We start from the raw sequence: 12203 nt of genomic DNA, 5'->3' as shown, positions 1-12203 counted from the left end.
GTGCTGTGAGGCTGATCAGGCATGAGTTAAACATCATAACCGTGCCTTCTGTGTGACAGTGAGGGCAGCGAAGGAGGCCCACTTCTCTGCTTTCATCGCAATCTCAAGAAACCTCCCAGTGGAGCTTTTCCATATTGTCAGGGGTCTGTTGACATCAGCTCCAGGAAATTGAGTTTTAGACCCTTCGGAGGCCCACTGTGAATTGTTTGCATGGCACTTTGTTGCTCGCCTCCATAGCAGTCTTGATGCCCCATCCACATCTACTGTAGTCTCCAATGAGGTGTCCAGTGCAACGTCTGCTGCAACTTCTTGGGAACGGTTTCAGTTGATGCAGCCTGATGACATGGACAATGAAATGATGCAGCCAGCAACATGTCCTCTTGACCCTTGCACTTCTTGGCTTATTAAAGCTTGCCGAGGGGGTTGACCGAGTGGATCCAGGGTGTGGTCAAGGTATCATTGCGGGAGGGAGTGGTTCCAGACACCCTGAAAGAGGCGGTGATCCGACTGCTCCTGAAAAAGCCCACCCTAGACCCACTGGTCTGTGACAGTTACTGACAGGTTGCAAATACCCCCTTTTTAGGGAAGGTGATTGAGAAGGTTGTGGCACAGCAATTGCAAGTACACGTGGATGAAACAGATTATCTTGACTCATTCCAGTCTGGGTTCAGGCCTGGTTACGGGACTGAATCGGCCTTGGTTGCCCTGATGAATGACTTTTATTGGGAGAAGGACAGGGGGAGTGCAACCCTGTTACTATTACTTGATCTTTCAGTGGCTTTTGATACCATTCACCATGGTATCCTTCTGGGCTGACTTGGTGAGATGGCTATTGGAGGCACTGTTTTATAGTGGTTCCGATCCTATCTCCAGGGTCATTTTCAGTTGGTGCAACGAGCTGCAGCCAGAATGTTAACTGGGGCTGGTTACAGGGACCATACCACTCCCCTGCTGCAACAGCTCCACTGGCTGCCAGTCTGTTTCCGGACACAATTCAAAGTGCTTGTTATGACCTATAAAGCCCTATACGGCTTAGGTCCAGGCTATTTGTCAGACCGTATCTCCCTATATGAACCTGCCCAGGCCCTGAGATCTTCAGGAGAGACCCTTCTCACAATCCCAACACCTTCACAAGTGCGACTGGTGGGAACACGAGATAGGGCCTTTTCGGTGGCTGCCCCTAGGCTCTGGAACTCCCTCCCTAGGGAGGCAAGAATGGCTTCCTCTGTGCAGTCTTTCCGCCGACAGCTAAAGACTTTTTTCTTCCGGCAGGCCTTTGGAACTGAAGGTTTTAAGGGTAGTGACTGAAGAGGATGCTGTATGTTGTTTTACTTGTATGCTCCTAAACTGGGTTGCAGTATGTTAAGAGTAATTGGTTTTAACATCTTAATAGTTTAATCCTGTTTTAATGCTGATTTTATATGTTTATACGTTTTATATTTTTATAGGTTCTTAATGATATGTACTTATTTTTATCTGGAAGCCGCCTTGAGTTCCAGTTTGGAAAAAGGGCGGGGTATAAATAAAGATGATGATGATGATGATGATGATAATAATAATATCATTGGATGATTGTATTTTGGCCCCCTGGCAATTGTGCTGTGGGGTGCCACAGGGTACCATCTTGTCCCCCATGCTAACATCTATATGAAGCCCTTGGGAGCAGTCATCAGGAGATTTGGAGCGAGGTGTCAGCAGTATGCTGATGATACCCAGCTCTATTTCTCTGTAACATCTGAATCGGGACGGCCGTGCAAGCCCTTCACCGCTGCCTGGACTTGGAGGTGGGCTGGATGAGGGCCAATAAACTGAGTCTGAATCCTAGCAAGACGGAGGCACTGTGGGTTGGTGGTTCCCGAGTTCAGATAATTGATCAGATAATTGCCTGCTTTGGATGGGGCTGTACTCCCACTGAAAGAGCAGGTCCGTAGTCTGGGGGTGCTCCTGGATCCATCTTTGTCGCTAGAGGCCCAGGTGACCTCAGGTAAGATAGTTGCAGCCATTTCTGAACAGGGATAGCCTGACTACTGTTGTCCATGCACTGGTAACCTCTAGGCTGGATTACTGTAATGTGCTCTATGTTGGGCTGCCCTTGAGGTTGGTCCAGAAGCTGCAGCTGGTGCAAAATGCTCACTGGGGCAGGGTATCGCCAGCATGTCATCCCACTGCTGAAAGAATTGCACTGGCTGCCCATTTTTTACTGGGCCAAGTTCAATGTTCTAGTCTTGGTGTACAAAGCCCTATACAGCTTGGGACCAGGATACCTGAAAGACTGTCTTACCCTTGTATACCCAGTCAATCACTGTGCTCTGCAGGTGAGGGCCTCCTGCAGATACCATCTTATCAGGAAGTTCGTTCTGCACAACATAGGAAACAGACCTTTAGTGTAGTGGCACCTACCCTGTGGAATTCCCTCCCCTTGAATATTAGACAGGCACCATCTCTATTACCTTTTTGGCGCCTATTGAAGACCTTCCTCTTTCATACAAGCCTTTTAAGTTGAGACCTTATCCCAGTCTGCATCTTTGTTGGAATTGCTTTTTAATATGTTTTTAAATCTTTTTTTAAACAGTATGTTTTTAACCTTTTTTTTAAGATGTCTTGAAAGAGTTTTAAAAAATATTTTAAATATGTTTTGTTTTAATGTATTGTAAAGTCATTTTTATGATGTTTTAAAGTGTTTTTAGTGCTTTTGTTTGCCACCCTGGGCTCCTGCTGGGAGGAAGGGCGGGATATAAATCAAATAATGGGGATCATTTTTTTTTCAGTACATACAATTTTATTTTGCTCAACCTGTGTTTCTTTTCTTTCTTTTTTTGCAGTAGCAAAATCAGTTTGATTTTATAGCTACCCAATTAAATCATGAGCTCCTAGGATGCAAGTATTGCTTGCAATGAGGCTGGCTCAGAATGTACTAATGTGTTCTTCCAAGTCTGTAATGAAACTGAATATTGCCATCTTTTTGTCATAGGCTTTGTCATCTTGTTTAATCCTACCGGGTGATACTACTGCTGTATGTTCTTCCTGGGACAACAATATGTATGTGATTTTTACGCGTGTCTGATTGTTTGTTACCATTTAGTAACTGCTTTATATTTCTATATTAAGAAGATACAAATGAATATATTTCCTCTGTTATCTGCCTTACTTGGGAGGAGACTTCCATTATTGGGAGCCTACAACCAAAAAGGCTTTTTTATACTGGACTCATTAAAATAATAATTAAATAAACTGAACTTAAACTAATAAAATATGCTGTCTGAAACATGACTACTGTCTAGCATATTTACATCATTATATATCATTTTTTATCGTTCCTATTAGCTATTTCTATTCAATAGCCTTTGGAAGGCGGCAGGATACCTTAATGGGCCATGATGATGCTGTCAGCAAGATCTGTTGGCACAATGATCGCTTATATTCTGCGTCTTGGGATTCAACTGTAAAAGTATGTAGCATTCTCCACTTGGTATGAATTTTTTGTGATGAAAGCAATGGAGCAAGTAAATTATAGTGGTTTTTATAGCTTTTAATATTTTATATATTTTTAAGCAAGAATATTACCAGTGTATCTGAAATTTTCAGAAATGACTCTGGTTATGTATGTAAGCCATTGTTTGCAGTGACAAAACTGACTACCCATCTATTTGAAAGCAAAGAGAAAAATGCCCTGCGTCTCTCATTACTTTGCTTGCAGATATAATACTGCAAATCTGTACTATGTTGTCTTGAGTGGGTTGAGTAAGGGCCATTTTACACCATAGACTGCTTCATGGAAACCATTTTAAAATCCCTATATGGTGGCTCCTTCCTGTAGTGTCTGTTGGGTAGTTGGTCACATGAATTGCCTCCATTTTTCCATGCCACTCCCAAACATTCCTGGAGAGTAGCATGGTAATGTTCCATATGCTGGGGGATGAATTCATGTGTTAATTAATGTTTTCTGATTGTGATGGAGTGCAAAAAGCTTCAACTGCCCATGTATGATTTATGTACTGGTACTGAATATGTACTGAGTCTTTGAAACAGGGTGGGGAATCTGTGGCCTTCCAGAGGTGGTTGTTGAACATTATTCCTGACATGCTGTTTGGCACTGATGGAAGTTGGGAGTGCAACAACATCTGGACGGCCGCAAATTCTCCATGCCAATCACTGCTAAGTAGGTTTTACTTCTACATTATCTAAACTGACATGAGTGGCCAATCTCATCTCAGTATGTGTTTAGATCAACCCAAATATTTGTGTTCTAGGTGTGGCAGTGCATTCCTGCAGAATTGTTGGGCACTAAGAAGCATTTTGAATTGCTCGCTGAATTGGAACATGATGTTAGTGTGAGTATGAAGATACATGTGCGCATGCACCTATATTTTGTTTCAATTCAAAATTGAAGATTTATTTTAGGCATATTATGTATAACATAAAACACAAAACAAAATTGTTGGAACCAATAATAAAGGATGTGTGTATAAGTTACAATTTATAACTGCAAAACACTCAAACTGTTCATAAGTACAAAAAAAGCAAAACACTGATAAATGTGAAACAAACAATGTGTAAATACAAAACAGATAAATAAAAAGTGAAACAGGACTCTGAAGTATATCGGTAACAAGCTCTCTAAGATTGCCAGCTTGCTTTGCACTTTTCTTTGGGTTTTTTGGTTGTATCATTGGGAACCTCTCCTTTATTTCTTGTGTAAAGGTTATGCATAGTCATAACTTGGAAGGTCATATAACTGGTAACATCAGTATGCAAACATAACAAGTGATGTTTTCTTCATAACCCAGTGATTCTTTAGTTGTAAGTTTGAGAAACCATTGAAAGTAGAAAGGAGCAAACCCTTTCTCTTGTCTTAAAGTAAAACGTTGATCAGAGTTTTCCACTTGTAATGAATGATCTGTCTGGTTTTTTAATATAGTGCCACCTATATACATGTGCATTACAGAGAAGGAGCCCCAAGGGGCTTACAGTCTCTAGAAATAAGTAACAGTAAAAGCATTATTTGGCATGGTTATGTTGGCTGTGCTTGCATATTTATACTAGTTTGATAGATAAAACATGCTTATCAAGATTAGTTTTTTCCATGAAGATACACTGCTGTGTTATTTTAATATAAAAGCTTTAAAATCTTTTTACATGTTGAAGGACTAAACTTTGCAAATGCGTTATTTGTGTCTTGCCTTAACAAATTATGGCTGGATTACTGAAATATAGATGTGTAATCCTAAAGGGGGGATTATACTCCCCTTAATCATTGCCAGAAAGGACTGTGTAGAAGACTTTGTTTGCTTGTTTTTGATTTATTAGCAGCTCACTACAAGAGTCTTTAAGTAACTTATAAAACTTAAGAGCCAAAGACATAGCATAAAGCAAACAAAAATACATTATAATAATACAGTGACCCATAAACAGGCCCTGCAAAACTCCAGTAGCAGAAATCTGTCAAATGCCTTGGAGAGATTTTTTTTACATAATACCAAAAGAATGTTAACAGTGGTGCCAGGTGGTCCTCACTGGGGAGAGCATTCCACAAGTGGGGAGCCACATATGAAAAAGGCCTTTTCTTTCTCCTCTCTGAATCTCCCTCAGAGGATGCACACAGAGACAGGTGTTAGATGAAGACCAACGGGTCTGGGTAGGTCCATAGCAGCAGCCAAACATTTTGCTAGTTTGTAGAAAGCAATGAAATAACTGCAGGAATAATTTGGCTATTTAGGCACATGTCACTAGTGTGATATTCAATACAAGGTGAAAGAAATGGGCCTATCCTGCTACTCCTGAATTCTACTACTTAGGCTGCTGGAGCAGTTTGTTTTGCTATATTAAACACTTTTGTATAGGTTAGCATGGCTAATCTAAGTCAGGAAAGTGAAAATTCTGCTTTATTAGACAGAATCAGTATTTGGACTGTCTTAAAATGTCTTTCTGCTAACAGCTTTGGCTTGGATCCTGAGTTGCCCTTCTAATCACAGAAAGGCTCCTTTTGTTCACAGAAGGAATTCCAATCTAACAGAGGTCCCCACTAACAGAAGGGGGGAGGTGACCTCCTTTATTCTTCTGCAACTTCCAGTGCCGCTTCGCTATACTCTTCCAGAGGGTCTCCCAAACCTCCAAAGCAGATTTTCAGCGGGGGATGAGAAATTGCAACAAGAAGGGGGTCAGCAGAAAAATGCCTTCAAGCACACCCCTTTCACCAACAGGAGCATCTAATGAGGGGTGGTCTGCTGTGGGATCTTGGAATCCAAGCCGTTATACATATTGCCTTGAATGTTTAAGTCCTCTAAGTAGAAGTATAAAAAAGGAATTTTCATGCAGAAATCACTGGCTCTCTCTTATATTTATTTAATCTTAGATGCTTGCTTGCTCCATGGTGCTTGTAAAGTAATAAGATATGCTTTAATTATTTAGGTAAATACAATCAACTTGAATGCCACACATACCCTGCTAGCATCAGGAACAAAAGAAGGAATCATTAGTATCTGGGATGTTACTACTGCCTCTGTCTTGCATCAACTTGCATGTCATTCGGGCATGGTCTCTGATGCTGCTTTTAGTCCTGGTATGTTATGTGTTAAAGCTCCCTTCTAAGATATAGGTATTGTGATGGAAAATAGTTCAGTCTGCCACTGGGTAATTCAAAGCCACCATCTGAATCTTAATCTGGGATCTGAAATCATACAGCCCCAGTGCAATCCTATGCATGCTTATTCAGAACTAAGTTCCATTGTGTTTGGTTGGGCTCACTCCTGGTCAGGGTTGATAAAAATCTATGATTTTTTTTTTAAATAGGATTTTTAATATTTAAATTGGATTTTTAAAATTTAAATCAGATTTCAACATTTTCTTAAAACAATTAGTAAACAAAGAGCCTAGGTCAGAGATATCATGAATACTAATTATATAACCTCTAATTATATTCTGTGAATATGTAAACAGCAATTTATGGAGATAACCTGATCAGTCCTATTCTGCAGGTGGTGTACATGAAGTATGTGCGCTCTCCTCCTCTCTCTCTCTCTCTCAAAGCCTTGCCTCTCTCTAAGTGCAAAGATAGAGAAGGTCAATGAATAGAGAATTTGGGGAGATGGGAGTAGATCTGAACAAGGAGGGGACCACTGAAGTCGTAATCCAGCTCTGAACAGCAGTAGCCTCTTCTGCAGGTGTACAGATAATTTTTTCTTCCTTTAGACTAATTAATCCTAAATTGAAAAATAGGCCTACAATCCAATGCATACTTACCTGGGAGTAAGTCCCATTGAACCCAATGGAGCTTACATCTGAGTCAACATGTACTGGATTGCAACCTTAGTTGGGAACTGAAAAAGCAGGAGAGTTTGTCTTGTCCGTTGTCTGGAAAAGAAAAAGGTGAAGAAAACGAAGACTGAGTTAACCGTACCACCCGATATTTTAAGTTTCTTTTGTTGACGTGGTTGAAATTGCCTAAATTTTATTTTTAAAGAGCTTTACATTTATCTAAAACTGAAATAGTTAACCATTCAAAAATCCATGTGCATATTTTGTTAATGTTGGATGTTGGAAAAGAAAATTAACTAGAAGAATAAACAATCATTAGTACAATTTTAAAGCCTGTTTGGTGGTGATGATTCTGCCACATCGTGACAAAAATATCATGATTAATTGAACAGTTGGAGCTGGTTCATCTACTAAATGACTTCACAAGTTCATTCTGCTTTAGTACTAAAGTGACCAAATTATCATCCCATTTTGTAATGAAAATCTGAAAACAATTCAGAATAATTGCTGAGTGTGTGCCTACCTTCTAATGAAACCTATATCTCTGAATATGGATTAAGGTTATATTAAACAATAATGTACTTCTACTAAAAATGATTAAATAGAATCTTCCTCACTAGTGATTTAAACTGTGATTTAAAACATTAAAATTGAGTTCTTCCAAGAAGCGATTTAAATCAAATCAACCCTAACCCTAGTAAGATGGTATGACTGCAACCATTTTATTCCTCTCTGATCAGGGCTTTGTAATCCTAGTGCATATCCGCTCTCACTTAATGTGGTCTTACAATGATTCAAAAACTAACCCATGAAAATCAATACTAGATTGCTTACTGGCACATCTCATTTGTAGCATATTGGTGCCCCAAAACAAAAAGGGGTCCAGCCTATTTTGTTTAAGTTTACAAAACCTTTTCTACTAAATCTGCTACAGGTGTTTGGTGAAGGAAGATACCTACTAAGCCAGGTTGCCTACGGTAAGGGTTTTTAAAAAAACGATCACTCAGCTAGTTCCTGTTTTTTAAAGAGGAATCATGCTCTGATGCTGATTCATTCTTTACTGAAATAGGAACATGATATTTTATGGACAACACATATGGGGTGTTCCCATGTTACATTCAACAAGCATACAATCTGTAACTATAAACAATAGTTGAGCTGTACACTCCTAGTTACATGTGACAATCGTAGAGTCTGTTTTATCTGTGTATTCAAAAGTTGAGCTATACAAATCAACGGGTACATTCAAACACACAAACACTTGTACATGTGTAGCAACAGCACCTACCTGTGTTCCATGTAACGTGAACAAACCACCTGTTGCATCCATGTGAATGAGTTTGGCATTGGTGCCTTGGGTGTAATCCAATAGGATTTACTCACTAGTAAGTATCCATAGAACTTAATGGGGCCTGTTTTAAAAATGCACAGGACTGGGCTGCATATGTTTTGTGAGACAGACAAAAATAAATTAGTTCGATGGAACAATGTGGTTGAATTAAATATCCAGGGCAGTTGTCTTGTTTTATAGATAGCCGGCACCTGCTAAGCACAGGAGAAGATGGCTACTTTAAAGTGACAGATGTACAAACTGGAATGATTATCTCTTCCATCGCCTCAGAGCAGCCCCAAAGGTAATGCTATTGTGTGGAAAGTTTTGAAATGTATTGCTGTTTTATATAGGGGTAGAATTATGTGAGATCAGGGATTGCTAGCATGGTGCCCTCCAGATGTTTGACTTCAACTCCCATGAGACCCAGCCAGCCTGGCCAATCATAAAGGATGGTATGAGTTGTAGTCCAGCAACATCTGGAGGGCACTATGTTGGCTACTCCTGAGTTAAACCACTACTGATCTGAGTGGTTTGGAATCACTTGATAGATTTAGATGGGAGGAAAACATTAAAAACATTTCAGAAAAGGTGTGTGTGTGCATATGCAGGTGCATGCATGAATGTGTTTATGTAAGAATGTACTTTGTGCATAAGACTTCTTGTTAAACACTTGCTCAAAGTGTTTCATGTATATTTTGTTAGCAGTCTTTGCAACAAACGTGTAGTATGGGCCAATAGTAGCAATTCTTTAAAACCATACTGGCTGATAGTGTCTGAGATGAATGCAAGTATTCTTGTTTGGAATCTTTGAATGCTCAAAATCTGACTGGCATTCTTAAATTTAAGTGCAATATATATGGGTTTAATCTCTATAAATGGGCACCTAAAGCTTTATAACTAGGACAGGTTACAAAAATATCACAGTTAAAATAAGTACAATGTACACTGAAATTACACACAAAAACGGCAATAGAGTAATAAAGAAGCAAGAGAACTGCAGTGCACAGCAATGCAGGAAGAGGGAAGACATCCACATAGCCAAACACCTGGGTTAATGAGGTATGTCTTGGCCAACTGTCAAAAAGCATACAGTGATGGTGGAAGCTGTGTATCAAAAGGGAGGACATTGCACAATTTGTGAGCCAAACACAGAGAAGGACTTCTTGTGTGCTACAGTCCCTCAACCCCCCTCCCTCTCTTACCAGCAAGGGTAACCAAAGCAGTTTTGGTGCCATATCCAGGCTTGAACCCAAATTTGAAACAGATCCCAAGGTACATGATTTTGGAAAACATATTTTCATTTTGATTCCAGGTTGCAGCAAAACACTTAGAAATGAAAGTGACAGTGAAGGTTTTGGTTTATATTTATACATGGTACAGAATTTAATTAATCAGTATCTTAAAAATGTTGCCTTACTTGGACACTCACCAAGTGTCTCATGAGGGTTGGTGCCTAACTAGCATGTTACTCAGATACGATCTACTAACTTATGTTTTGCAGATGTTTCAAGTGGGATGGGAACACTGTCTTATCAGGAAGTCAATCAGGAGAATTGTTGGTTTGGGATATTGTTGGAGGAAAAATAGTAGAAAGAATTGCAGGACATACAGGTATTTGTGAAGTTCTCAAACTTTTTAAAAGCAAAACTTCCCGGAGACGCTTTGAAATCTTTCAATGTTGTAGTACTGATATGCTGATCCTAATGCTTACTGAGGCAGAAATAAGTGGTTAGAATATCATGCATTTGTGTGATTAATTCCTGTATTTTGTTTCATAGAACGTATTGGGAAGTATTAAGAACTGAATATGCTGATATTGCTAGTCTGTCAGACTAAAAGCCAGAACTCTTAAAAATACAGGTTTTGTAGCAGTAGACTTAAGAATCTGTGAAAGTTGATTATTGCAGCTAAAGTCTGTTTTTTAAAAAAATAAACCATTTACTACAAAAATGTCTCAAAGCATCTCAATATTATAAAAACATACATAATGCAGAACTTAGAATCATAAAAATGTTTTGACTGAAAGTGCTCATCCTATAGTACGTAAAAAAGACAAATCCTACCCCACCCTACTAAAAGATTAACATCAATACAGACTCTAGTATCATGATACCTTATGACCCTAGCTATGAGCCAAATGCCTGCATGAACAGGAATTGCCCAAAGTTGAAAATGATGGCACTAGCTGCATCTCTCTAAAGAGAGCATTCCACATGTACAGAGCCACTATTGAAAAGGCCCGTTCATGTTACCAAGTAGGTTCATGGGGGGTCCTGAGTCACAGGGTTCATAGGTCAAAACCTGCATTTTGAATTTAGCCTGGAAACTTCAACAGCCAATGTAGTCAGGCCAGGCTCAATGTTAGATGATCAGACCTCCTACTCCCCAAATTGTGCACTTGCTCCTTCAGAGGGAGTGCAACCCCATCCACATATCCAGTTTTGGGAACACTTTAACAGTGCCTCAGTCATATCTGGATTTAGCTTCAATTTACTGGTTCTCATTCAGTCTTTTATCAAGGCCAGACACTAGCTAGTACCTCCACTGCCACACCTGCTGTTAGAGCTGTGTGTCATAGTTGCAACTATATGTGGCTTAACCATCTCTGGTTCAGGGTCTATGGATATACATCTAGTAACTGCAGGAGGGTGTTGAGTGTAGTTATTGATTATGGGTAAGTATAGCAGATATTAAGTGTGTTTGACATACATCTGTCTCTCTCTTAGGTGCTGTGACATGTATGTGGATGAATGAACAATGCAGCAGCATAATCACTGGAGGGGAGGACAGACAAATCATGTTCTGGAAACAGCAGTATTAAGTGCCTTCTTACTCATACATATGGCTATTTTAAACCAAACTTTTAAAAGGACCTTCCACATGTAATCATGCCTGCTGCAGTTCCAAGAGCTTTGATTGCTTCTAGCTTGTTATGTAGCTGAAAGCTCTTAACTATTACAATGTTGAACTACAGTATGCACTTGTATTGAATGTTCTTGCAGCTTTAAATGCTTATCAAAATACTAAGCTGAAAATAAAGACTTATTTTTCTGTAACCAAAGATGTTCTAACTTGCAATCACATTAATCAACTGAGTAGCGTTTGTGTATATTTTCCACATGGTGAACCTCAGGCCTTAGCCATAATACTGTCTTTAAAATGGACCATTGGTCTCACCTGAAGGGTGATTTTCATATAAGTACGGCCATCACTGCGGGTTATAGCTCCACCTATCGTGCGAAGGCAAGAATGTTTTTTGAAGTCAAGACTAGGGACGTCAGGCCCCTCCCACTCTCCAGTTCATTCGCAGCGAGTCTAAAGAGAAATATCTAAAAGTACAAGAAAAAGGCCAACAGGCCCGCCAGCAGGAAAATAACACAATAATAACAGTCATAATAACGTGACTCCAACATAGCGAGATAACAGAACTAGCAGTCTTGACTTCACTAGAAAATTTAAATATAATAGCGTAACAGTAATATATAACACATTATAAAACAATCTAGTCATCCTCCAACTGGGAGGGTCGTGATGGCTGTACTCATATGAAAATCACCCTTCAGGTGAGACCAATGGTCCATTTTCCATATGAGTCCGGCCATCACTGCGGGATGTA

General features: G+C 39.6%; 1 protein-coding gene across 2 annotated transcripts in view; it reads left to right on the top strand.

Moving 5' to 3' along the window:
• The window catches only part of NSMAF (neutral sphingomyelinase activation associated factor), a 65695-nt gene extending 54047 nt beyond the window's left edge, over nt 1–11648 (top strand). Inside the window, exons 25-31 of one of the 2 annotated variants that reach the window (XM_061599437.1) lie at nt 2972–3039; nt 3325–3448; nt 4251–4331; nt 6409–6559; nt 8786–8888; nt 10089–10198; nt 11314–11648. In XM_061599437.1, the coding sequence (XP_061455421.1) occupies nt 2972–3039; nt 3325–3448; nt 4251–4331; nt 6409–6559; nt 8786–8888; nt 10089–10198; nt 11314–11408 (732 nt within the window). In that variant the 3' untranslated portion in view covers nt 11409–11648. Of the gene's footprint in view, nt 1–2971; nt 3040–3324; nt 3449–4250; nt 4332–6408; nt 6560–8188; nt 8215–8785; nt 8889–10088; nt 10199–11313 lie in introns of those variants that run through there. The other variant, XM_061599429.1, reaches the window with a different exon arrangement.
• The last annotated feature ends 555 nt before the right edge of the window (nt 11649–12203 follow it).

Source organism: Rhineura floridana, chromosome 1, assembly GCF_030035675.1.
Source record: "Rhineura floridana isolate rRhiFlo1 chromosome 1, rRhiFlo1.hap2, whole genome shotgun sequence".
NCBI lineage: Eukaryota > Metazoa > Chordata > Lepidosauria > Squamata > Rhineuridae > Rhineura > Rhineura floridana.
The sequence above is the reverse complement of the archived record's forward strand: the minus strand, read 5'-3'. Positions and strand labels throughout refer to the sequence as shown.